The sequence below is a fragment of the Myodes glareolus genome, chromosome 23, assembly GCF_982192425.1.
Source record: "Myodes glareolus chromosome 23, mMyoGla1.1, whole genome shotgun sequence".
In the NCBI taxonomy this organism is placed as follows: domain Eukaryota; kingdom Metazoa; phylum Chordata; class Mammalia; order Rodentia; family Cricetidae; genus Myodes; species Myodes glareolus.
Genome location: NC_142048.1, coordinates 37,339,486 through 37,367,298, shown reverse-complemented (window position 1 = coordinate 37,367,298; position 27,813 = coordinate 37,339,486). Strand labels below are relative to the sequence as shown.

Genomic DNA, 27,813 nt, shown 5'->3' with positions numbered 1-27,813 from the left:
TAAAAAAAAATAGAACACCAGAAATAATAGACTTAAGAGCATCAAATATATACTTAGTGGTTTTTCCAAAATTTTGTTCCGCATTTGCTTTTCTTGCACAGCTGGACATAGCAGAAGCGAACGTCCTCTGCCCAGGAGGCACCGCGCTATGGTTGGTGGAACCATAAACCAGTGGAAGCTGTAGCTGCCCAGAGCTTGCTCATCATCTTACCTAGCAACTAACTACCTTAGGGCTCGTAGCAACACGCTGAGAGCCATGTTCTTTAGCACACGCTGCTTTCTATTGCTGTGTTTAAACACCATGACCAAAAGCAACTTGGAGAGGAAAAGGTTTGCCCAACTCTCCACCTTTGGGTCCATTATGAAGGATGGAAAGTCAGGGCAGAAACCTGGAGGCAAGAACTACATCAGAGGCCATGAAGGAATGCTGCTTACTAGCTTGCTCCTCCTGGCTTTCTAAATTTGCTTTCTTATAGAACCCAGGACCTTGCCAGGGATGGTACCACCCGCGGTGGGCTGGGACCTCCCATATCAGTCATTAATCAAGAAAATACCCCATAGGCTTGCCTCTAGGTCAGTCTAACGAGGCATGTTTCAACCCAGTTCCCTCTTCACCGATGACCCTGGCTTGTGTTGGGTTGTCATAAAATCTGACAACACAGACACATTCAGGCAGCGAGGTCACAGCTGGTGTCTCTGAGTGTCAGACCTAAGATCCCTACTTTCCTGGAGCTTAAGATATTCACTAGTTACTTTAAACCTATAATACTAAAACCCGTGAAACTTTCAAAGAGGGCAATGTGCTTCCTTAGAGTTTTGGGTCATTGGACCCCCATCATAGTACTGATACCTCCCACCTTGCTCTGGGTCACGGGTCGATCAATCTTGATTCTTATTCTTCCCTAGGGTTGCACAGTTTCAGTCTACGAAAGAACCGAACATGTTCCCTGAACGCATCCTGGAGCGATGTGGCTATGGCAGCCCATGAGCCCTACCTGGTGACGGCAGACAAGGCAGCTCTTGTGCTGTGGAACAGGAAGACACTGGAGCCCTTCTCCGTGCTGAAGGAGCCGCATATAAAGAAATTGATCATCTTGGTAGAGAACCAAAAAGTTCCAGGCGAGTCTTTGAGGGGCCATCCCCCATGATTTCTAGGGTGAACTCCTTAGTATCCTTTTGTTTATATTGGCGCTTGTTTCCTCTTCATTCCAGAAGTCCCCCTCCATAACTCGTTCATATTCTGGGCATTTAAGCATCTTTTTCAAAGTTGCTGAGAGTTTTAGCCAGTTGACTGTGACCATAAAAGGCATAGCAGTTCTCAAGGTCTGCCTGCTGTCAGCCTCTGGGAAAAGGTCTTTCATGTTAGTGTATTCAAGGCTCTTACTCTGTGTATGAACATAGCTCTAAACTACTTCCAAACTGATTTACCAAACAACCCATTCTTTCATGAGACACGAAGCGGGGACATTGTGCAGGGTACCCTCTGTGATGTACCTCCAAAGCATCCTCTACCCAAAATATTTAGGACCAAGCTTATTTCAAGTTTTGGTCCTCTGTTTTAGGCTTTGAAGTTGTTTTCAGCTCCCTAATGAAATATCTTATGGATGAAACCCAAGTGTAAGCATGAAACTCACTTACAATTCATGCACACTTTATACACACAAAGCCGAAGGTCATTCTCTACAACAGTCCTAGTGCCTGCCTTTTGAGTGTGACCTGTCACACGAAGTTAGGTGTAGAGTTTTCTTTACCTAACCATGTTTGGTTAAAAAAGTTTTAAAATTTGGATTTTTTTGGATTTTGAGTTTTTGGACTGGCGTGTTCACCCTGTTTCAGAGGAAAACATCGCACTTCCTTTCCCTTTCCCTTTCCTTTCGCTGCATCAAGGTGAAGCAGGCTTATGTATCGTCTTTTCATATAATCCTTCAGCAGAGCAAAAGACATTCGGTCCTAGGTTATGAAGCAGAAAAAGAGGAATTCCCACCCTGGGTTTCAGAGGCTTCTTTGGCAGAAGCACCTAGGTATATGAAGAAAGAATAGAAACAAAAGAGACAGAACCATGTCCTCTCGGCATCCAGTCTCACAATCTGCCATCTCTGTCTTCTTGGTGACCCATATGACCTTATGACTCACCGGTTGCTTTATCCTGATCTTAAAAGTTGCAAAGCATCAGGTCTAAGGATGTATTCCTGAGGTGAGGTGCAGATATAGCTAGCCTTCCTGCTTTGATCCTATTCCAGTCTCAAACACATCTGTCCATTGCGGCAGTAGTTGCCCACAAATGCTATTTTGTAACTTGTGGTACTGTAACTCACGCATTTCAACAATGGGAGACTCGCTTATGCTAGCTGTCATGGCAAGTCAGGGAGCCAGAAGGACTGTTGTGCATTGCTTAGGGGTAGGGATACATGCTGAGGAACACATTACCAGGTAGCATCATGGTGTCACCATTATAGAATGTTATCCAAGCCGAGATGTAGGCTGACCGTACACCTACTCCAAATAAGAGCAGTGGGTTTGTTCACACCTGTTGATTGTAGTAACTCTGCAACAAGTGTTTGGCTCTGTTACGCTCTTATGCCATCACCCTCTGTGCAGTCTGTGATTGACAGAACACGATGAAAAACACAGTTACAGTTTGCTTTCTATTTCTCAGATGCGATAGGGAATCAGGTAGCTCGGAGAGGAGGAAAGAGCACGAACAAATTCAAAGCCAGTAGATAAGGGTCCGTGTAGCTTGCTTACCTAAGTGTATGTACATTGCTTGCTTTCATTGGCTCTTGTGAGGTAGGACTCACATGGATCCTCAGCCCTGGTGTGAATGTCCAAGGGAGGGGACATGGGAACATGCCCACTGCTGGCCCCTCCTGTACTGACTTGCTGAAGTGACATGGTTTGCTCTAGACCCTGGGCTTATGGAGACAGTGCCTACTGTCTCTTCTCCTCCCGTTCTCTGCACCCGGTCCTCTGTGCCCTGCCAGGATGGGAAGGGATGCATTCCCAGGGAGTCCCTCTGCGACGGTGACCGTGACTGTCAGGATGGCTCAGATGAAGAGAACTGCTCCCGGGTCTGTCATCAACCAGGTTGGTCACCCTGTCCTCTGTGCTTTGTGCCAGGGTCATCTTCAGACGCATGAGAGAAATGGCCAGAGTATGTCATTAATTGTGACATCCTAACTTCCCCTGGACCAGTTTGCATGCCCTCATCTGTCGGAATGCTGATTCCCTAAGGACACACTTCATCCGTCCGTGTTTGTTGCCTGGTTGCCTCCTTAAATTAGCTAAGTGTTTCAATGTTTGCCTTCTTATAGGCTGGTCCACAGAATGTCCTAAGTGGCCCACTTGTAAGAGTTGGTAGCCATTTAACAAATTATCAAAGAAACCAAACACATGCTGCCTTATTTAAATGACATAGTTCAGGTTGGTAGCATAATTGACCTGAGCCCATTAAGATGGCTTATGTAGGGGCTGGAGAGATGGCTGGCTGTTCTTCCAGAGGTCCTGAGTTCAATTCCCAGTCACCACATGGTGGCTCACAACCACCTGTAATGAGATCTGGTGCCCTTTTCTGACCTGCAGATGTACATGCAGGCAGAACACTGTATACATAATAAATAAATAAACAAATAAATCTTTTAAAAAAAGATGGCTTATGTATCAGCCACACATTAGAATGCAGATCAAATGAGATGCAGTTTGTAGACCCTTTAGACACTGGAACAAAGCGAGGCCATCTTGTTTGAAATCTTCCTTTGGAACAATGCGAGTCTCGGACCTTCTGCATGCTAGGGGTCTTCCAGTGTCTGGATGGAAGCAGGTGCCTAGAGGAGAAATACCGCTGTGATGGGGTTCGGCAGTGCCCTGATGGGTCCGATGAGCTGGGCTGCTGGCGTCCTGCGGAAGACTGCTCACTACGCTGTGACAACAAGACCCGGTGTATCCCTAAGAGCTGGCGGTGTGATGGGAAACTAGACTGTTTGGACAGAAGAGACGAGCAAGGGTGCGGTAAGTTCCATGAGCTTAAGTTGTGTGTGCATGCATGTGCGTGAGTGTGTGTGTGTGTGTGTGTGTGTGTGTGTGTATGTCTGGAAAGAGGGGTGCTGGGGTTCACCATTTAGCCCTGGCTGACCTGAAATTCACAAAGGTCCACCTCCCTCTGCCTCTGGAGCTATAGGATTAAAGGAATGTGTCACCATGCCTGCCCCTCCCTGGGATGTCTGGCCTCCCGGAGTATTTCCAACTGTCTCATAGTTGACGTCCCTTCTTTTGGGAAATTATGTTCTATAACATTGCTCTGGAGGATAACCTAAACATGACCCATTGAGCAGGTATTGAGCCCTTGCTTCTGGGGGTGGGGGAATCTAAGGCTGAATTCCTTCAAACTGCTGGCCACAGCACCTTTATCATTTAACCAATATATTGTTGCATTGTTGCAGTCGTGCTATTTAAAGATGCCTCTATACTGTTGATTTTCATTAACAGTCACATTTAATATAATCACCTGCTTCATTAGACCCACCACAGCCTTTTTCTCGGTGTGTGTATGGGGTGGTTTGTTTTGGAGACAGATTCTCAGTATGTAGCCCTGGCTGGTCTGGAACTTGCCACATAGATCAGGATGGCTTTGCACTCCTAAAGATCCTCATGCCTCTGCCTCCAAGCACCAGGATCAAAGGTGTGTGCCATCATGCCTATCATGGCATCTTTGTGTACTGGGAGCATATGACAGCACTTTCCTGGCTCTGAGAAAGCCAGAATATTTATATATATTTATATTAAAATAGTAAAACCACCAGAGGAGACGGCACTAAAGATGCTGGATTAAAATGTGAGAGCTTACACAAAAGGCATAGTGTTATATCCCACCTGGGACTACACACACACACACACACACACACACACACACACACACACACACACTCACACTGGGTGCTATACTTACTGTAGAGGTTGGATAATAAAGAGTTGGAATTAGAGACATCTAGAGAGTCCTACCACACACATAACAAGAATAACAAAGAATATTTCTATTAGACAAAAACAGGTCTTGTTTCCAAAATTTTGTTTTGTCAAGTTAAAGATCTACTTCCCTAAATACTTTGCATTTGGTGTTTTCACCTGCTGGGCCACATCATTTGTAGGTCTTGTAACCCTCCTTTCGTTTCTAAGGACTGCAGAGTCTTTATTTCTCTTTCTAATGATGTGGTTCCAAGACCTGCATCACCTTGTAGGGGGTCAAGAATTGAAGTGCGAAGAACTGGGTGGGGCCTCAGCAGGTTTGGATGTGGAAGGGATCATGTAGCCTGAGCTGTGATTGTACCTGGGGCCAAGAAAGTATTGGGAAGAATGAGATACTTGAAGGAGCCTGTGCTCTAGATGGAAAATACCTTTGCTATCTATTTATGTCTTTTTCTGGGGCTCAATTAAGCAGCTTTTGTGTGTAGACATTGAGTCCAACCAAACAAGTTATAGACCATTTTGGAGGTTGTGAGAGAACTTTTTATTACTAATGAATAGTTTGCAGAGAAGGTTCCTCATTTTGCCTATTACAGGATCTGCTGTAGGTCCTCCCATCCCTGTCCCTCAGTCCTAAGGACCAAGACAGGACTGGGGCAGTAGATTAACAGTAGGTCCTTCCTAGTGTAGCTCTTACCTAGAGATGGTTTCCTGCCTGGTGGGGCTGGTTCTCAAAGTGACAGCAGAACTTGAGAGAGTCTCTAAAGTGTTTTCCTTGTCACTGGGTTTCTTCAGAGTTGACCAAGCTCTTACGCAAAGTGTTACCTTTCTCAGTTCGTGAAGAGTGCAGCTCCTCTGAATTTCAGTGTGGGAATGGCCAATGCATATCCTCTTCTCTGCATTGTGATGGGAACCGAGACTGCCTGGACCACTCAGATGAGGAAGGATGCCCTGTTGCCCTACGGTGTCCAGAAGGGGAGATGAGATGTCCGAAGAGTGGAGAATGTGTGTTGACAGAGTGGATATGTGACCATGATGCAGACTGCAAAGATGGAACCGATGAGAAGGTAGCTAGCCCTCTTTCAGACATATGCAGAGGTACCATTGCCCCTGAGTAGCCAAAGGGAGTAAGGATGCCAGAAACTGTGGATGCCCAAGTCTTTCATAGGGTGTAGCATAGTATTTGCTTATAATGGACCCATATGCTCCAATACATTAAATCCTCTTTAGGTTACTTTTAACAACTAGTGCCATGCTTATGCTGAGTAGTTTTCACACAGCATTGTTTAGGGAGCAGAGACAGGAAGCAATCTGTTAAATGCGTGGTAAAGATTCACTTTTCAGAAATATTTTTGATTCTCTATGCAGAATGGCTTGCTGGCTGCAGCTCTCAGACACCACAGTGGCACATACTCTCTCTTGGGAAATTCAGGAAAACACGGAGGCAGATTAATCACCCATGACTGCATCCGAGTGTGACCGGGAGACTGCAGAAAGCCAAATTTAGAGGAACTTGTGTTGTAGGAGGAATCCAAGGATTAGAACATGATCTCTGTGGCTTGAACAGCCAATCCAAAGCTGAGCTCTGAGACCGGACAGACTTGTCCCCTAGCTGCTTTGAATTGTCACCATGAAGCTTACTGGAGCTCAAGGACTGTCCCAGACACTCCCTGCTTGCACATGACCTTAGTGCTCAGAAGCTGGGAATGTATCTAAAAGCTCTGGGGTTGAGCTGCTACACAGACGGCCCCTCCCAAGTCAGAGAAGACGCTAAAGACACTGTCAATTTTGTTTGGTTTTATTTTATTTTTGTTTGTTGTTGATTTTGAGATAGGGTTTCTCTGTGTAGCCCTGGCAGTCCTGGAACTTGCTCTGTAGACCAGGCTGGCCTCAACCTCACAGAGATCCACTTGCCTCTGGCCCTCAAACCCCAAGAGACTAAAGGGGAGCGCTACCACTGCCCCACAATGCTGTCAATTTCAATTCACTGGAGCACGTATCATTGTGGCATAAAGAGCTGTAGGTTCATTTCTCAATTGGAATCCTTTGCTTCTGTCATCCAGATGAAATGAAGATGTCCCAATAGACCCATTCCCCCACACTTTTATCTCTTTTTCCAACTATTCATGGCACAGTTTATTTGCTTGCCTTACCTGGCAGGCCACTCCTTGTGAGCATCTATAGTTGTATTCTGCTTGGATGCCGCTTATTGTCCACAGAAGGGAATGCTGTCCAGGGCAGCGCTAAGCTCAAGAACCTGAGCATAAGTCCAGACTCAATTTCATTTGAGGTTCTTGTCCTCCCCAGTCTGAGCGGGAGCAACCGTGACAATGCCAAAGGCGGGTGCCGAGGGTCTTGTTGTCACCTCTCAAGGTCAAATGCCACCCTTTCTCCAAGGTCATGGTCTGCCCAAAGATGAGACTGAGCCTCACTTGGGTCCTCTGCAGACATGGCTACTTCCTTTCCTAGAGGCCAGATAATGGCCATAGTCCATTACCCAAGCCAAGGAAAACATGCCAGGAATGAGACACAAAGGGCTTGTGGCTGTCACCATTTTCCTGATGAAGCTGCAAGCAGCAATGAGAACAGAAACACGTATGAACTCAGAGACTGAGGCAGCACATACAGGGCCTTCATGGGTCTGCGCCAGATAGGGTCTTAGAACTAGAAGGAGTAGATGCACACCCTCATCCCCAACCTGGAAGCCATATCCAACTGATAACCACTTTCCTCCAAGGGAGTCTCTCTGAGGAAACAAAATGCTCTTAAGGGTTTGCTGCATGTCCAGCTACTGAAGAGACTGATCTCATACTCTGTGTCTCTTTTGGGCACTTAGCTTTTATCTGGCATCCTTGCAGAAGAAACTTGAGCATAGTCTCCTTGGCTGGGGCCTTGTCTAACTCTGTAGCCCCCTTACTTAGCTAGAGAGGGTGGGCACTGATTATCACTGTATTCTCAGGACTGCGACCCCGAGGTGCTTCCATGTGGTCCAAGGCAGTGGGCCTGTAGAAGTGGAGACCAGTGTGTACCTGATTTATGGCACTGTGACGGACAGAGTGACTGCAGAGACGGCAGCGACGAGGCTGAGTGTAAGTGCTGGGCATCCTCACTGAGGCTGAAGCCAAAGGTTTCCCTGCAAACACTACAGAAGCTGAAGTCCACCCTCTTTTCTCATTGGAGGGGTTTTCTAGGGGCGGGATGCTTAGGGCTCCATTGTAAAACCCTAGAAGAAGGCAATTCCCTCCCCCAATAGGTGCTCCGCAGAAGTGCCTGGATTCCGAGTTCCAGTGTGCTTCCGGTGCCTGCCTCAGCTTCAGCGTGGTGTGTGATGGGCAAGAGGACTGTGCGGATGGTTCAGATGAGGGTGGAGAGTGTTCTTCGTCAGCCTGCAGCCCCGAACAATGTTACCACGCCTGCTACCAGACCCCAGCTGGGCCAGTGAGTTGGTGAAGTTATGGTTTGTTCTCTATCAGCCACATCTGTGTTGAGAAAAGCTAAGGGGGCACTCATTCAGTGCCGATGGTCTCAAAGACATATACCCGTGGCCCTTCCTGTCTCTTCTTGAGCCCGTAGGAGAAATGTTGCATGGTGCTAAGATCCAAACATCCAGGCAGGTCAGGAAAATGACAACCTGAAAGTCACTTCCCTGTGGATATATGGAATCTGCCGTGCTCTTAAGTTGAGAATTGACTAGGTTAAGATAGCGTTACTCAGCTGCAAGCAGTGAACCCAAGTCTCTTAGTGCAGTAAAAGAAAGTGTTCTGATATTTGGTAACAGCCACTCTCTACTGGCAGATGACCAACTCAGTTAGCTTCATGTGCTTCGTGTCTCATGAAGGCAGTGGAGGCTCTGGCATTCTGGGCTGGACCTGGCCATTGTTACTCTGGTCCCATGATGGCTGGAAGGGTGTAACAGGTACAGTGAGGTTGATGAGGCAAAGAGAAGTGGCTGCTCAAAGCAAAACTGCTTTCGTTGTCAAAATGAAATGTAGCCCCATGCGAATTTCATAGGAAGATCAAGGCTCTTTGATCAGTGCTGTTCTGCCTTCGGAATGAGTTGATGACTTCTTATTTCTTTCAGGTGTGTGCTTGTGCCCCAGGTTTTGAGCTGGATAACAGTGGTCAAATTTGTCAGGATGTAAATGAGTGCCAGCGGCCAGCTGGTCGACCTTGCAGTCAGACCTGTATCAATACTGAGGGCTCATATAACTGTGCCTGTCACCCTGGCTACTTGCTGGGCCCTGATGGCCACACTTGTAAGGCAACAGGTAACCTGGAGCTGGGAATGTCTTCTAAGGCTTGAATCGTGAGTGCTGAATCCCTAACGCTGTGACTGTGGGTCAACCTGCCTTATCATATCCAACCTTTCTTTCCAGTTTCTCTGCCCCAGTATTTCATTCACGACCAGCCTAATGCCTCCCAACAAATGGGTGGATAAAGAAAATGTGGTGTATATACACAATGGAATTTATTTGGCCACAAAGAAAAATGAAATTATGTCACTGGCAGGAAAATGAGTAAAATTGGAGATTATGTTAAGTGAAATAAGCCAGACTCAAGAGACAAATATTGCAGTTGTCCTTTTCTTTGTGGAATCTAGATTTCGATATGAATAGATGGAGGGTATAAAAGTCAAAGGGGGATCATCGGTGGGGACAAAGAGGGCTAAAGGAGGATAAGAGAGGGAAGAAAGATAAAATATCACATATTTTCTTTTATGTGAGATTTGTGTGTGTGTGCCTTTGTGCCAGAAAAGCAGAACGGGGGCTGTTTGAAGAAGGGAAGTAGACCAACATTGATGGAGGATGGAAGTGGATGGAGAGAGTAGATATGAGCAAGGGACAATGATGTGTATAATGCAAATGTCACAATGAAACTCATTATTTTGCTCACCAAAAAAAATAAAAGAGTTGTTGCTTTTAATATAATATAATAATTGCCGTATTCCATACACCCTTAAGTCATGGTTATTATTGTTGACCATTGTGTTATGAGCACTCCTGCCATTTGAGCTAATTGGCAGCCCAGCCTCGGCAGCAAGAATCCAAAAGCCGCATACCGTGTCATGTTCTTTTATTCTTTAGCCTGTGCTGATCTTCGCTGTATAAACTCCTTTGTGGTCACGTTGAAAGCCCTTTCTTCTTGGCAGGTGCTGAGCCAATCCTGCTTGTTGCAATTGAGTTTAACCTATTCCTTTCCGGACTGCGAAGCTTAAAAGAAGATATCCTGGCAACTACTGACAAGACCCTGGCTATCTACTCCGTGGACTACGACTTAGTGGATCAGAAAGTCTTCTGGGCAGACCCCAATGCAGACAGTATCAGGTGGATGAGTATGGCCACGAAGAAGGATGGGATAGTGGTGAGAGGTATGCCCTACTGGAAAGCCCTTAGTAAACGCACAGAGCATAAACCAACACAATGAGGGGCAATTGGTGTGAACCTGGGATGGGATTTGCCTCCTCCATTGAAAGGGACCAAGGTTTGCTGGTTAGTAAGAAATAGAAAGATGCCACCATTTTCATTTCAGTGGACATGGGTTCCACCAGTTTGCAACCTATTGGTCACTGCTTTTAATGATTATCTTTCTCTACAATAGTATTTTGGGATATATTAATAGTTTTTTCTGTTGGATATGCGTCAGCACTTGGAAAATGAATGAATATGACTTGCAAGCCTAGAGTCTCTTGGCTTAAGCTGATTGAAGTTACAATGTAGCGTAAGCATACCTGTTAAATGGTCTCTTTAGGGATAAAGCCAGACTGTATAGTGGTTGACTGGATTGGAAGGAATCTCTACTGGACTGATAGGGGAGCTGGCCAGATTTTGGCGATTCAGTTAACGGCTGTTGAGAGAGGCAAGTCCGAGCACACAGTGGTCCTGGAGGATGTGGTTCAGCCCCAGTCTTTGGCTTTGGATCCCCTAAATGGGTGAGTCAGGTATCAAAATGCCTGGTCAAGAACCTTAAGCTGGTTCTACCATGATGCTTTTGCTATCCCAATCCAGAATGAGTGAATTGAAAATGTGCCTGGGTTTAGATCTGATGCTGATCTGTGCCAACCAGAAGCATGGCTTTTACAGGTCTCGAAAGTTTGGGGAAAATTCCAAGTGCCACTCTAGTCCTGGTCCACCAGTGGTTTCTAAGGCAAACAAATGAACTCTTGGAACACATTTTGACTTTTTTTTTTCACATTTTGATTTTTAAATGGCAGATGAGGAGAGAAGGGAACTAGTAAAAATGGTTGATTCAGGGTCATCTGGATTTGAGTGAAGCTTGGATGATTCCACTTACAGTCCCTTCTTTCTGAGAAAGCATGTGATTTTATAATTTCAAAAATTAGTTTTGTGTGTGTGCGCGCGTGTGCGCACGTGTGTGTGTGTGTGTGTGTGTTCCAGTGCTATGGCACATATGTGGAAGTCAGAAGACAACTTGAAGGCGTTGATTCTCCCTTCCCATCATATGGTTTCCAAGAATTGAACTCACGTAGTCAAGCTTCAAGGCAAGGGCTTTTACCTCTGATCCATCTCTCCAGCCCCAAGGCACACAAGTTCAGGTAATATTCCCAGTCGACTGTCTAGGTGTAACAGATACAAGAAAAAGGTAGAGGGGATCTAGGGTCCAGTGGTAACCCATGTTTAATATCCTCATTCTTTTTTTTCTTGTGTAGTATAAATTATTTTATTTATTTTTTAATCAATTTTTATTGAGTTTTACATTTTTCTCTGCTCCCCTCCCTGCCTTTCCCCACCCCTTTAACCCTCCCCCAAGGTCCCCATGCTTTCAATTTACTCAGGAGATCTTTTCTTTTTCTGCTTCCCATGTAGATTAGATCTATGTATGCCTCTCTTAGGGTCCTCATTGTTGTCTAAATTCTCTGGGATTGTGATTTGTAGGCTGGTTTTCTTTGCTTTATGTTAAAAAAAACACTTATGAGTGAGTACATGTGATAATTGTCTTTCTGCGCCTCACTCAAAATAATTTTTTCTAGCTCCATCCATTTGCCTGCAAAATTCAAGATGTTGTTATTTTTTTCTGCTGTGTAGTACTCTATTGTGTAAATGTACCATACTTTCCTTATCCATTCTTCAGTCGAGGGGCATTTAGGTTGTTTCCAGGTTCTTGCTATGACAAACAATGCTGCTATGAACAGAGTTGAGCACGTGTCCTTGTGGCACAATTGAGCATCCTTTGGATATATACCCAAAAGTGGTATTACTGGGTCTTGAGGAAGGTTGTTTCCTAATATTCTGAGAAATCACCACACTGACATCCAAAGGGGTTGTACCAGTTTGCATTCCCACCAGCAATTCAGGAGTGTTCCCTTTTCCCCATAACCTCTCCAGCATAAGTTGTCATCAGTGTTTTTGATCTTGGCCATTTTTCCAGGTGTAAGATGGAATCTCAGAATTATTTTGATTTGCATTTCTCTGATGACTAAGGATGACATTTTCTTAAGTGTCTTTCGGACATTTTAGATTCCTCTGTTGAGAGTTCTCTGTTTAGGTCCATTTTTTATTGGATTATTTGTTCTTTTGATGACCAATTTCTTGAGTTCTTTGTATATTTTGAAGATCAGACCTCTGTCTGATGTGGGGTTAGTGAAAATCTTTTCCCATTCTGTAGGCTGTCGTTCTGTCTTGTTGACCATGTCCTTTGCTTTACAGAAGAAATTTTCAGCATGATTTCCAGAATACTAACAGTAGTTTCTGGTTGATTTAACAGCCACAGTGAATAATGTAGTCTCACACATCCATCCATGATAATTTTAAAGCGTACTTTTCAACCTACTTTTATTTTTTTCCTTTTTTTCTATTTTTTTATTTTCTATGTTTGTAAGCCCACCTTCTAGTTGAGGAGAGATTGGCAAGCTCCCTGGATCCTTTCCAGATTGAGGACTACTGTACTCCCTAGCTCCTTGTGACAACCAATCACCATAAAATTTCAAGAAAAACCTCCTTCTAATATTTCACAGTTATACTTAAGAAACTGAACTATTTAAAAATTGAGGAAAAAATTTTAATTGATCCGTAAGTCAGTATGTTTCCTTTTTGCTATGATGACATTGAATTCTAAGCTACAACATTTTATATCCATTTGTACTCTTTGTAAGTAAATGTTTTAAGAAACGAACTGATAGATGTTTTCTCCAAAGCAGTATATTGCCTGAAAGCTGGCATTTACTCACACAGATTGATGTACTGGTCCAAAATTGGAGAAGAACCTCAAATAGAACAAGCTGGCATGGATGGTAGCGGCAGGAAGACACTTGTCAATCAAGGTCTTGGTCGGCCAGCTAGCCTAGCCCTTGACCAGTTAAGCTGGAAGATATTCTGGTCTGATGAGAAATTTCATTGCATTGGCTCTGCCAACCTGGATGGCAGTGGCGTTAGCGTAAGTGTCCTTTTGACATTAGGCTCAGTTCAAATACCGCGTGTCTTGTGTAAACCTCACCCCAGAAAGCTCACCTTCACCGTTGTAGATGTTGCAGTTAACACAAATCAAGAACCCCTTTTCAGTCGCTGTGTTTGAAGATAAAATCTTCTGGTCTGACCTGAAGACGAGAACAGTACAGCACGTGGAGAAGACGACAGGCAGGGACAGGACTGTCCTCATCAAGCGTTCTGGGCAGCCCTTTGGACTCAAGGTACGTGGAGTCCTCTTAAAATATCTTCCTGGTCCTCCAGGAAAAAAGATATGTCTACAAGCTAGCCAATCACCAAGTCAGGTGGCATCCACCCACAGTGATTCTGTGGCTGTAGCTCCGTGGTAGAGTGGCACTTGCTAAGGAGGCTTCAGGCTGTTTTTAATCCCTGGACATAAATAAAAAATGAGATAAGAGAAGGGAGGTAGAAGGTAAGGGAGAAAGAGGAAGGGAAAGGAGACAGGAAGAGAATCCATTGACTTTCTATCAGAAAGGATTTAGCACTGAGCAGCATCTAGCTCTTTTCTTTCAGATCATGCATGAAGTCCTCCAGCCCAAGTCTTCCAGTCCTTGCCTGGACAGGGGATGTTCTCACTTGTGCCTTCTGAGCCGGCGAGCTAAGGGAAGCTGTCGTTGCCCGATTGGCCTCCTGCTGGCGGATGATGGAATCACCTGTATCTCTCTCCAAGAGTCTGCCTTTGTGTTCCTGGCATTGCCCACTGTTCTCACCCAGGTATTGCTTCAGTGCTTTCCCGGCATTCCCATGCTTAGTTTGGGTTCTGTTTTAACATTGAGTACTGACTTCTCCACATCCAGTTGTAAATTGCGGAGGCCTTTTCCCTTGGAAAATTCTTAAAACAGAAACTAAAATTCTTAAAACTAAACATATGTTTAGTGTTCACTGTGCTCTGGGTATCCCGTGATGTAGAACATTTTGATCTTTTTTTTTTCTTTTGTTTCCCGGATTTCTCTGTAGTTTTGGAGCCTGTCCTGGAACTTGCTCTGTAGGCCAGGCTGGCCTCGAACTCACAGAGATCGCCTGCCCCTGCCTCCCAAGTGCCGGGACTAAAAGCGTGCACCACCACTGCCCAGCAGAACATTTTGGTCTTGAAAGGGCTTTGGTGACCAAAATAAGGTTTCTTGAGATGCATCAATGAAAATGGTGCACATTTTAATTCCTCTAAGGCACTGACTCTCAACCTTCTAAGGCTGAAATCCTTTAATATCGTTCCTCATATGTGGTCACTCCCAACCACAAAATATTTTTATTGTTACTTCATAACTGTGATTGCCTACTGTTATGAATCTTTGTAAATATCTGTGTTTTCCAATGATCTTAGGCAACCCTTGTGAAGGGGTCATTCTAAAGGAGTCACGACCCACAGATTGAGAACCACTACTTTAAGACATATTTAGTACACCACAACACAGTGAAGTTAGGAAGTAGAGAGAATCTTTGCCTCTGTTTAATTACCCGAGGAGTCGTAAGGACTCAGAATAGTTCTGATCCAAGTGGCTTCCTGGGCTCTAGCCTGGGAAGGAAGCACATTCTTCAGGGTCACTTCTGTCTCAGTTAGGGTTGCTAGTACTATGAAGAGACACCATGACCATGACAACTCTTATTAAGAAAAACATTTAATTGGGGATGGCTTACAGTTTTAGAGGTTCAGTCTATCATCATGGCGGAGAGCATGGTGGCATGCAGGCAGACGTGTGCTTCAGGAGTAGCTGAAAGTCCTACACCATGCAGGCAAGAAGAAGTTGCCTGAGACACTGGGTGGTATCCTGAGCATAGGAAACCTCAAAGCCCGCCCCCACAGTGGCACACTTCCTCCAACAAGGCCATACCCACTCCAACAAAGCCACACCTCCTAATAGTGCCTCATCTATGAGGTTATGAGGACCAATTCCATTCAAACTACCACAGTGTATTAAATGAAAAGAGGCTAAAAGTACAAACAAACAGGCAAACCCCCACTCAGAGGACTGGTGAGTTTGGGGCATTGTGAGACAATGAAATAAATTTTGGGATTGGAGATCAGCTCCAGTGTCAGTGGGATATTAATTAGTTAATTAATTAATTCTCTTTAACTCATTTAAAGAGAAAGACCTTTGGCAGTGATCATATCTTCAAAATATATGGTGTACTGGCTAGTTTTAGGTCAACTTGACAAAAGCTAGAGTTATCTGAAAAGAGGGAGTCTCACTTGAGAAAAATGCATCTATAAGATCCAACTGTAGGACATTTTCTCAATGAGAAGGGGCCCAGTCTACTGTGGGTGGTGCCATTCCTGGGCTGGTGGTCTTGGGTTCTATAACAAAGCAGACCAAGCAAACCAGTCAGTAGCACCCCTCCATGGCCTCTGCATCAGCTCATGCCTCCAGGGTCCTGTCCTGTTTGGGTTCCCGTCTTGACTTCTTTTGATGATGAACTATGATATAAAAATCATAAGCCAGATAAACCCCTGTCTGCCCAATTTGCTTTTGGTCATGGTGTTTTCTTACAGCAAGAGTAACCCTGACTAAGACACATGGGTTTTAGGAATCCTCCATGCTAGAGAGGCTCCAGGAAAGGAACAAATTAACTGCTTTCTGCTTTTGGGGCAGGGAGGGGGAAGGTCTGAAAATATTAATTTAAGAATTTTAGCAGCAATGGCATATTGAGATTTAAAACAAAATAGAAGAGACTCAACCAGTGCCACCCACCTGATTTTCCCCCGTAGATCTATCTGAAAAATCTTAAGACTGCACCACATCGAACAACTCTGCCCGAACACAGAACACTCCCCTTCACCAGTGTCAATCAGCTGGCCTCGGTGGATTATCTCATCCAGGAAAAGGCCCTCTACCTGTCAGAGCTGAATACCAGTGACATCAGGCTACTGAGGCTGGAAGAACCAGGGATCCTGTCGTGGCAGATAATCGTATCTGGGAAGGGGACAGTAGTTGACTTTGCTCTGGACTGGCTGAGTGGAAACATTTATTGGATTGCCAGTGAGAACCCCTACGTCAATGTTGCTTCCTCCAAAGGCCAACACCCCATAGTCTTGCTCAGCGAAAACCTTTACCACCCAACCTCCATTGTCCTCCACCCACCTGCGGCAGTCATGTGCTTGGCAGACCTGGGTTCTCGAGATGATGAGAGACATGGTGCCAGCATTGAATGTGCCTCTATGGATGGTGGCAGAAGAAGGGCGCTATGGCTGAAGTCCCAAGTACCTGTGGGCCTGGCCTTTTCGGATTCAGGGACCCGAGTATACTGGGCTGATACTGGTAAGCGATTCATATCTGCACCCTAAATATGAACCTGTCAGACCGTGCACTGGGTAACGAAGTTCTGACCAATGATCTTCAGCTATGAGCATGCACAACTCAATCTACAACTGCCAACTCAAAAGAGACAAGGAAAGGCTTTTCCTAAGTAGCAGAGTATAGACCACAAAGTCATTTGTAAAAGATAGGACTGAGAACTCAGAAAGTCTGAATAATAGTGGGGAGATGGTTCAGTGGGAAAAGCACCTGCCTTGCAAGCATGAGGACCTGTGCTTAGAGCCCAAGAACCACATAAAGCTGCACACGGTAGCACATGGTGGTAGTCCCAGTTGCCCTATGGTGACATTGGAGGTGGGAGCTTATGGGCCAGCTAGCCTGGTATACGTGGTAGCAAAAACCAAAGAACTTCTGCCTCAAACAAGAAACGTGACTTTGTCAGCTGACCTTAAAACATGCAGTGACACAAGGATATCTGCACTCACGTGTATATACGTGACTTACACACTTATCGTATATACATACACACATACCACATAGACTGTATAGATAGTGTATGTGCATATATATTATGCATGTATATGCAAATCAATGTGACTCACAAATACCACATATACAATATATGTAAATATGTGCATATATGTGCACATATATAGATGAAAATCACTATGAATCATTGTTACAAAGAGGTGAATGAGGGAGAATCGGTTTCAGAGCCTGAATGGCAAACAGCGTCATCCTGAAGCTGAGGCAAGACATATCAAGTTCCAGAAAAAAGTACAGCTTTTGGGACTAAACAAAATTAACTGAGCATCTCTTCCTAGGGCAGGGGCTTATCCAAAGTATTCAGCTGGATGGCTCAGGATACAGAGTGGAGCACCAAGGAGTAAAGGGTCTTCGCCTCTTTGCATATGGCCAAGACATGATGTTTTGGACAACAGTCGATGACGGTAGGTCTTGTATGGATTGAACTGTGACCTGAATTTACTCCTGCACTCCAGAGTATCTGCTTCTTCTTAGCTCCTGTCCCTAGCAGTGTCTTGCTCTCGGAAGAATGACCGACTTCCGAAGCCTAGGGAAGGATGTGTAGCAATGCATCTGAGACTTGGAGGATCTGTCACCTACTTGGTTACTCTTTATATCAGTGCTTCTCAACCTTCCTAAGGCTGTGACCCTTTAATACAGTTCCTCATGTTGTGGTGACCCCCCAACCACAACATTATTTCATTGGTACTTCATAACTGTAATTTTAATGCTGTTCTGAATCGTAATGTAAATATCTGAAATATAGGGTATCCAATAGGGGTTGCGACCCACAGGTTGAGAACCCCTGCTCTCGCTGACCAAGCTTAGGTCCCAAAATGTCTGCGTTTCATTTAATGCTTCTTACTGCTATGCCACCAATCTGTCACTATGACGAAACAAGCCTGACAACCGACTCACGAGGAGAAGAGGATTTGGATTCATAGCTCCATGGGTTTCAGAGCACTTGTCTGGTTGCATTTGGCTCTTTGGTGAGGAAGTATATCACGATGTGTCATGTGGCAGAGAAACAAATTGTCCCATGGATGCAAAAAGCAAAGAGAGAGAACAAGGAAGGCCAGGGACCTAAAATTCCCATCTATGGCATGCTCTTAGCAACCTAACTTCCTTCCCCTTTGCCCTAAGCTGGAGACCAAGCCTTCAATACATGGACCTTGGATAACCTCGTGCAAGAGCGAAGTAGGCCTGGAGTTAGAACAGGGGCATGTCTGGTTCTCAGTTACTAGCCATCCCAGCTTACCCATCAAATGACAGGACTTGTGGTAGTTGACAAAGTAAACCTGAGGCACAAGGTGGACTTTCTCTTTTCATTTTTAAATCACTTTTTCCGGTTCACATAAAAGAAACGGGTTTCACTGTGACATTTTCACACATGTTGGTTGTTAACAGTTTGTGACAGCCTTTCCCAAAGCCCCATTCCCTGTACTATTGCCTTCCCCCACCCCCCTCTTAACCCTGCTTCTGCTTTCCTGGCACACGTACAGCTATTTTCAGGACTCAAGTGTGGCCATTTCTAGTATATTAAGGGGGTTGCCCCAAATCCCAATATCTTAGTACATTATGGTGTCTACGCTAGAGTCCTGGGAATAAACTCCGGGTGAGTATCTAGACTTGATGAAACTGCAGAAAAGATTTGAAACAAACCTGTCTCCTTCAATGTCCACGTGCCAATCATCCCCAGCAGAACGTGCTCTCAGATCCTTCCTACCGCCAAGGGTCTGAGGTGGGCGATGAGCCTCTTACCATCTTCTTTAGGATCCCGCACATCTCCTCCTACAAGGGAGCTATTTCCAGAGACGTGTTCTAATCAATTTTCAGACAATCCCTCATTGCGTAGCCCACATTTATGTGTCACTTGTTCTTTCTAGTTCAACATTCAATTAATTTATTGACATGGAACTTTGATATTTTTTGTGTGTCGTTTTTTGAGACAGCGTCTCACTCTGTAGCCCCAAATTTGGTCTTCCTGTCTCAGCCTCCATAGTGCTAATGTTATAAGTGTTTGTCACCATGCAAGCCTAACGTGACTCTGCTGTGGAGGACATGCCATATGACCTGGTTTTGGTTGGAAATTTGTTATTTTTAAAGGTTCTCAGCATTTCTTTCTTACAATGAAAGGCAGAAAAATCTGTTCTGAAAATTTCTTTTTGCTTCACTGGCTCACAAAGATGAGTTAAAGTGTTTCTCCTAAACCCACTTCATTGCCTAGCAATGGTTCTGCCGTGGGTTTCCTTTCTGTTAACAGTTACTCGCTGGCTTTTGTTTCAGCCCAGATCACCAAAGTTTGGTACAACAAAGCTCAAGTCTCGGAAAACCAATGGTTCCAAGTAGACCAGAAGGTTGTAGACCTAAAAGTTTATAGTATACTTAGTCAACAGGGTAAGTACACCTCCCATGATTGTGACAACATCCCGCTGACTTCCCGCAGAGGGGACACTCTGCCCTACCATCTCCTTGGAGTGCCTCTGTGTTTCCCATGATGTAAAAATATTCCTGTCTAAAACTCTTACTGGTCCGCCCAATGGTCTTGTGTATATGCCATTCTCTATTGTCTGGGTCAGGTGCACCGTTGACCCCACTGTCTTCTGAACTGGGTACCAAGCATGGCCATGGTAAATCCATTGGGCTGGGAGTTGGTCGACTCGGTGTGCTGGCTTTCAAAAGAAGAGACTAGAATCATAGAATGTTCTTCAGAGGTGTGCTTCCAGTATCTAAATACCCAACACACACACACACACACACATACACACACACACACAGAATCATACCTCTTCTATTTTCAGTGCCTTTCAATGGTGTTGTACTGAGATCAAACTCTTTACCACAGAGACCTTTGAGGGAAACTTAAGATCTTAACTATAGAAACTTAAGATCTACACTGTAAAATCTGAGTTCTGTTTCACTTTCTTAAGTTTTATTTTATTAGTTTTATTTCCTTCATGGACCTTCCAGACTCTGGCTTTCAGCAGCTGATGTTTGGTTTCCTTTTCTGTGTTGTTGTTTTGTGTACTTGCTATGCTTTGGATCTACCCAGATCTTGTGAACACGGGGCCTGAATGTTACCAATGAGCCAGCCTCCTCCACTCACATTTTTTTGAAATTGAAAATAGATTAATTTCATAATGTATATTCTGATCACTGTTTCCTGTCCTCCAATTCCTCCTAGACACTCCCCACTTCCGCCACACCCACATCTACACTCTTTCTCTCTCACGTTAGAATACAAACAGGCATCTATAATAATAGTAGTCATAGTAAAGTAAGATAAAATAAAAGCAAACAAGCCATAGTAGGAGAAAATAAACAGGGAAGAAAAGAGCCAAAGAAAAAGCACAAGAAACACATACAGACACCAAGACACACAACAGTCAAATACAGAAATCCTTTAGAATCAGAAACCAGAATATATCACTTTGTTCTTGTAGACTAAACAATACTAATATTACCATAAACAAAACACCACTTGAGACTTGAGAAATACCTGGTGGTTGGTGCAGGTTGGTGGTTCTATTTGGTAGGGGCTAAGGCAGGATGAATTGAAGCTCAAAGTCTGTCTGGCTTACAGAGTGAGTTCAAGGCTATCCGTGGAACATAGTGAGATCCTGTCTTTAAAGAAAAGGGGACTGAAGGGCCAGCATAGCTCTTGCCTGCTACATATGAGACTTTGGGTCAAATCTTCAGCAACACCCGCACACACACACACACACACACACACACGCACGCACGCACGCACGCACACACGCACGCGCACGCACGTGCACACACACACACACACACACACACACACACACACACACATACAAAATCTCCGAGGCGGAGCTAGCCTTCATCCTATGCCCCATGAATTGTATCTACATGTTGATTTGTATTTGATGTTGATTGAACCTTAAAGCTTCAACTTGTGAACAGTCAGACATGATCTGGGCACATTAGTCTTAAGAGAATGTGGCCCCGTTGGTTTGTATTTTGGTTTTGGTTGTTTGTTTTTGTGAGCATCAAACCCCATGAAAGCATGCTAGTCACGTGGGGGCTGCTAGTCTTGGATCAATAAGGAGATAATTTTTAGACTTCCTCAAAATGATAGATGATCACCCAAGTTTTCTGCTGCTTAGTTCTTAGAAAGAGAACTCTGTGCCACAGTGTCTGGACTGTCCCACACTACAAGACCATTAGAAGTTTAAGATTAAGCCTTGAGGAATGATTCTAAACGAGAAATGGCTCCCTTCATCAGACTATGAAAAGGATGATAAACCTCCCCGCTTCCCTGCTTTCAACTAACAATAGATTTATTTCCAAGGACTTTCTGGTTCTGTCATTGGATGGGTTTGACTGGAAAACGCCCACAATGTAGTCTTGATTGATTAAGAGGCCGCCTCAATTTTTCTTAAGGTGGTCCCTTGTTAAACGTTTAAAGCCGCATTGATCTATGAAGAATTATCAATTACTCAGAGCCTCATTAACTGAAAGGAGTCAAATGGAAGAGCTATCTAATTTGTTGGAAACATCTGCATCTTTTGGTGATAATGTATTTGTAAAAAGCTTATATGAAGCTCTCTCAGAGCCTATAAATCTTTGCTATATTTTTGGTTTTCTGGTTTGGCAATGGGCCGGGATGTTATACAGGTAACAACAGCTGCTCCAAAGACAATGGAGGATGCAGTCACATCTGTTTACCAAATCCTGAGGGCAAGACTTGCAGGTGTCCCGTGGGGTACTGCTTGGTCGATGGTCACACGTGCGTGGAAGCTGTCCAGTGCTCTCCGCCATCACGATGTTGTAAGGACGGTCAGAAGTGCATTTCCACGGAGCAAGTTTGCGACGGTCATGTTGACTGTCTGGATGGATCTGATGAAGTGGCCTGTGAGTACCTCCTACCCAGCACCCATTGTACATCAGTGTTCATGGCTTTCGGGAATATCCAATTTAATGTCGTCTTTTAAATATCTATCCAGTCTATCACTGCCATGTTAGCACTAATTTTTGTTACTGGACAACGTGAAAATCTCTACTTGTGGGTGACTGGAAATAAGTTGTCACAGATTCCTCTGGAAAGCCAATATGCCTTCTGGTTGTTAGGACAGAAAGTATGAGAAGGAGCTATGGGAAGCTGGGCAGTTTTACATTGTTGAAAGAGCCTTGATTCCACTAATTTAAATATGACTGAGTAACCATAACCTAGAGGAAGGAGGATGGGCAAACAGTTCTATCTGCCTTGATTTTTGTAGGTCTGAATCCAGATAAAAGCCATTCCACATCAATGCTTAAGAAGCCAGAAGTTCAGAAAAGGTTGACACCAGAAGCTTCTAAACTTTTCCAGGCTACTGAGTCTACCACAGGTGTACATCTAGGACAAGAAGGGATGAGGCATCCTGCCAGAAAAACACTAACCACACAAATGCCTGCCCCAGAGAGCAAGGTCCCCCAAACCAAGGGAAGAGAGGAAACTGTTCAGTCCAGGGCTCTACAGGAGGCAAATCATGTGCCCTGTAGCCAAGACTTTTGCAATGGGAGAGGGGTCTGCACCATGGAAGGAAAGCTGAGGAGATGCCTCTGCCTGGTGGAATATAACGGAGAGTTCTGCCAAGAAGCAGCTCGTGGCCCGGCCACTGGCTATGTGGCCCTGAGTGTCGCAGTTGCTTTATCAGCTTTTTTGGCTGTTCTGGGTCTATTTCTGTATTTCAGAAGAAAACGTAGATCCAAAAGGTGAGTGACTAGTAGTGTCTTCATGGGAGAATTCACTTTCAAAGGCATTTTATAAAATAACATGAGTGGTGTTGAGGATTTAAGTTCACTCTAGGGATTCATTTCCTGAGGAAGGGTCGAGCTGATGAGGCACCTGTTAAATGGCCTGGAAAAGTAGTAATTGGGTCAATCTCCTTGAGTGAGACCTGAGGTGTGTCATTCGATGTGGGGCCTGAGATATTTGCCAGAGTAAAATTTGATTGAATGCTCGTCGGTGACGAAGCTACAGGAATGAAAGTGAGGTTTTTCCCAACGATGGAGTCATGAGGGAGCACCAGCGATTGAGGGGGTGTTTGTCGGGAGGTTGTGAATCTGCTAAAGTACCAGGTTGGGGATCACAAACATATATTCATGTTCTCAAGAAGGCTGGAAGACAGCCTGGGATCGAAGTGTTAGCAGAGCGCTTCGTCTTGTTTATCCCCTTGAGTGGTAGATGGTGGGGTGTCTTCCTTTGCCCTTCACAAGGTCTTCCCCCTCTATGTGTCTGCACCCCTCTTCTCAGGGATACACACTCATGTCGTGGTGGAGTTCCTTCTGTTGGCCTCCTTTAAATCGAGTGCCTCTTTAAAAAGCCTACCGTCGCCGTCTACATTTTGTGGATTTGGAGCATGGCAGGGCACAATGTAGCCCACACCTGGAGATGAAATTCAGGACTAATGAAAAGAATTTACACGAAGTTTTATCCAAGGGCAAGAAAGCCATTAAAGAAGCAAACAGTAACCAAATGGTACTTGTGACATTGTGAGATAGAGGAGGAAGGTGTGTTTGAAGAAAGTGATTGAATGGAATGAGAAGGAACATTAAGCAGCCTACAGATGAGGAATTGTAAAGGGGCCTAATGCTTTAGAGGATGTCTCATTGTTCTGCCTTCAATTCACTGACTGAAGAAAAGGCAGGAAAATGAACATGTCCAAACAAATGCTGGTTAATACATAACTGGTTCACTCTTGGTCCTTTTGCTATTTTTACCTGCTTTCCTACTTAACCTGTATCTCATTGCCCCTTACCTGTCCTTGAAGTTATTTCTCATTGACTGGTCACTGGCCTTCCTTCAGGAGAGAATCAATCCTATATTTGCATAATAACACATAATAATCGACTCAAGTGCTATCCACTCTAGATTACTTGCTTTATTTAAGAGATTATTAAAAGGAAACACAGTTTCTATGTAATTAACCATGACAGTGGATAAATGGTTGTATACTTTTTAGATTTATTTATTTTTACATATTGTGTGTGTTCGTCTGAATGTGTGCACGTCCACTGTGTGCACAGCGCCTCCAGAGGCCAGAAGAGGCAGTTGACTCCCTGGAACTGGAGTTCCAGACAGTTTTGAGCATCTGTGTGGATACTGGAAACTGAACTCAGGTCCTCTGCAAGAGCAGGAAGTGCTCTTAAGCCCTGAGCCGTCTCTCCCTTGGTTTGTACGCAAACTATTCTTTTGATATTGTTTCTGTGATTGTAGAACATCGTCGAGAAATTTGGACTATGATAAAGAAAACAGCCAAGAAGAAGAAAATCTAATGAATAGTGAAACTTTTGTCAACGAAGTCTATGATGAGCAGGTAGGCCAAGGGGGTCTGTAAAGACTCGGAGGAAAAAGGTTGGTGAGACATGCTTAGAGTACAATTGTTGAAAGTTCGAGCTGGGCGAACTTGACTATTGTTTATATCAAATGTCTGCTTACTAAGTCTTTGGTCTTTAGCTCTGCTTTGAAGAATTACAAGGAAACATGCATGAAGTAGTAGCCTAGATGTTTCAGTGGAATGCACACACGGGGCTAGTTCTTTTGAGAGTGGGGTGGGCTGTTCCTGGATTAGAGGTCTCCCTGGAAACTTAGTTACTCCTTCCCTGTGGTCTCCCCATCTCCAAGTTCCACCAACTCTATCTCCTTGTTTTGTGTATGTTCTCTAACTCCAACTCTTTTCCCACAGGAATCCTTAACCTCTTTACAAACTGAATGACCTCGTTAATAAAGAGCTGACACCTCTCAATAAATATTGTCTATCCAGTTCATTGTCTGCTGCCTTCACTTCCTGAACCGTTTGTGGTAAATGTTGACTTACTTCAAGTGATTCCTTCTGAAATTAGAGGCCGTTTTCTGGTTTTGCTAGTGGATTTTTTTAAACTGTAGGTTCTTCGATATGGTGAGAATTCAGTTTGAGTTACATAGATTAGGCTATGACTCAGCTACGAGGCAACCTTACCCCTGGTCACCTGACCAGTGCCAGTCAGAAGTTCTAGGTTTAAATCTTGACTCTGACACTGACTTCGGGGCCGCTAATCCTCTGAACCAGTTTCCTAGTTTATCAAAGATCTTCTTGCCTCTGGGTTAGAAGCCAAACTCCTGCAGGGTGGCAAGTGTTCAAGTATTTGTTCTCCAGCATCAGCATCATAGGTAAATTTCACCTCTAGACTGGCACTCATTTGTAAAAACCATTTACTTTATGATAACTTCAGTCAGTTTTGAAATAAACAGAATGGGTAAATGTACATATAGAATCTCAGACACGTGCTATGCCTAATGCTATTTAAAATAATGCCAGTGGGAATTGTGGTCATCAACATAGGATATAGGCTACACCAGGATTCATCCTAACTAGCTTTTACCTGCTGAGGCCCACACAAGTGCTTGGCCTGCCAATATATCTGTTAGTCTTGCTAGATTCTACTGCTTCATGAAATCAAAGGCACTGAATTTGTGATGAACATAGGGTCACAGTAGTAGTGTGGTCTACAATTTGATAGGAACAACCTCGGACAAAGCACTTTGTCTCGTGTGATGCCTATGTATGACTTAGCATGGTCCCCGAATCCAGTAACATGTGTCTAAACTGTAATAAACCCAATATCACTTAGGAGAGTTTCCTAGTTTGGGTCTTTTTCTAGACTTTTGCATTTTGTCTCACAGAATGAGTCTGCAGCTCACTAAGCCTAACGGGGAGCTCTGTTATTTCTGTGGGCAACGCCTAAAGTGTTCTGGGCTCTTCAATGAGGTATGAAATCTGATAAGTAAGGATCAGCTTGACCAGAAGAACAAATGCCAGGGAAGCTCCCTTCCTGATTAGGCTGTGCTGGGTCTTTCTGTCTTGATGATAGGACGAGCATCATTAAGTTGTACATGAGTTCCGCGCTATGTGAGAGAACCCATCCCCACCTTCCAGTCCCCTGTGTCCCTTCGCCCACAAAAGGCTTTATCTTTCTACCCCCTAAAAGCTAAGATCACTGACTGTTCTGTCCTTGTCCACACATGTATGAAAAGGACATGAATAGAATCAGGCTCCACAGCGGGTAAGGATGATAAACATCTGTATTATAATCACTTTGGGTAGCCTGGAGATGCTGTCCTATTTCCCTGGGGACCTTCTTGCAGACCCTCAGGACTTGTGTTCTGGCTAGATCAATCAGCTTCTGCAGGCTCTGGGCTTAAATGTGACTGTCACTGAGTGTGTCAGTCACTCCTGAGTCCTGGATCCCAACGCAGAACCCAGAAATTCCTGACATTTCCTTTGCTTTCGGGGATGATAAGGTTGTGGACCATAGTCAGTCAGCTACCAGTGTGTTGTGTATCGCCCCTCCTCTTCTTATCGCGTGTCTGACCTGGCTTTGTTTTCCTATGAATGTAAGCTTAAGTATATTCACTCTGAATCTATTTTAACACATCTCTTAATGCCTTCTCCATTTGAGGCTTTATAAAATATACTGAGTGTCCATTTCATCAGAAGGACACGCTTTTAGAATTGAATCTCAAGACTGTGTTGAATCTCAAACTATTCCTACCTCCTGAACTGGTTTGTCAATTTCACAATCTTATCAGCTGGTTAAAATGATATATTTTAAACTACAAGAGTCTCCTAGTATGACAATATCCATGTTAACTGTTAATTTATCAGTTTCTTTACCCATAATGCTATCAGAGCCTCTAGTTTATGGCTTCTTAGCTAGGGCTGCTGTGATGAAGCACCACGATTAAAACAACTGGAGAAGGCAAGTGTTCAGCTGACAAATCCTGAATCACAGCCCAGTTAGGAAGGCCAAGGCAAGAACTCAAAACAGGCTGAAACCTGGAGGCAGGAGCTGATGCAGAGGCCATGGAGGGGAGCTGCTTACTGCCTCGTTTCTCATGGCTTGCTCAGCCTGCTTTCTTACAGAACTCAAGACCACCAGTTCAGGGCTGGCCAACCCACACTGGAGTGGGCCCACCCACATCAACCACTAACTTCGAAAAACTGTCCTACAGGTCTACAGACGACCCAATCTTATGGAGGCATTTTCTCAATTGAGGTTCTCTGCTCTCAGATTACCCTAGCTTGTGTCGAGTTGACATAAAACTAGCCAGTACAATAGCGTAGTTTGGCCAACTAAATAAATCCATTTCCCTTACTAATCTCTATGTCCTAAACTCTTTTAAAAGATGGAAATTAAGGAGGCAGGTTATGGAGCCAGGTTCTTATTACATGAATAAATAGAGCAATAAACCTATGTGAAATCTCTTGAGTTTTCTTCTGGGAAAAATAAGGTCTTTAGAAAAGTGGATTGACCTATGGATTAGGGTCAAAGTCATACCATGCCCTTGACCTCTTAGGCCTGCTAGTAATTAAAAGTTAAATTAGGCACTTAGAACTTTGTATAGAAAACAACTGGGGGAAGGGGAATTCTGGGAGGGTGCTACTATTTTTACTCTGGGAGGCTTAAGGGATTCAGAGAGACTGAGAACTCTGAAATAGAGTTTGCGGCTCTCAGATCAACTTCTAGCATTTAGGCCAACTTGTTCAAATTTTATTTCTGTGTTCCCAGTCCAGCTCTTAACTGTTAGCATCTATATACGAAGGTGAAGGAGACCCTCTTGTAGTCTCCAACAGTCTTTGCAGCATTACAGA

General features: G+C 44.3%; 1 protein-coding gene across 1 annotated transcript in view; it reads left to right on the top strand.

Annotated features, from left to right (window-relative positions):
- LOC125414516 (low-density lipoprotein receptor-related protein 2-like) overlaps positions 1–24,947 on the top strand; it is a 51,485-nt gene extending 26,538 nt beyond the window's left edge. The window contains exons 15-33 of the mRNA XM_048456585.3: positions 907–1,119; positions 2,905–3,084; positions 3,790–4,005; positions 5,791–6,023; positions 7,916–8,045; positions 8,210–8,394; positions 9,038–9,224; positions 10,106–10,324; positions 10,705–10,885; positions 13,146–13,347; positions 13,436–13,600; positions 13,911–14,111; positions 16,102–16,651; positions 17,473–17,598; positions 19,460–19,570; positions 21,815–22,051; positions 22,417–22,894; positions 24,399–24,498; positions 24,868–24,947. Coding sequence (XP_048312542.3) covers positions 907–1,119; positions 2,905–3,084; positions 3,790–4,005; positions 5,791–6,023; positions 7,916–8,045; positions 8,210–8,394; positions 9,038–9,224; positions 10,106–10,324; positions 10,705–10,885; positions 13,146–13,347; positions 13,436–13,600; positions 13,911–14,111; positions 16,102–16,651; positions 17,473–17,598; positions 19,460–19,570; positions 21,815–22,051; positions 22,417–22,894; positions 24,399–24,498; positions 24,868–24,897 — 3,944 coding nt within the window. The 3' untranslated portion in view covers positions 24,898–24,947. The remainder of the gene's footprint in view (positions 1–906; positions 1,120–2,904; positions 3,085–3,789; positions 4,006–5,790; positions 6,024–7,915; positions 8,046–8,209; positions 8,395–9,037; positions 9,225–10,105; positions 10,325–10,704; positions 10,886–13,145; positions 13,348–13,435; positions 13,601–13,910; positions 14,112–16,101; positions 16,652–17,472; positions 17,599–19,459; positions 19,571–21,814; positions 22,052–22,416; positions 22,895–24,398; positions 24,499–24,867) is intronic.
- The last annotated feature ends 2,866 nt before the right edge of the window (positions 24,948–27,813 follow it).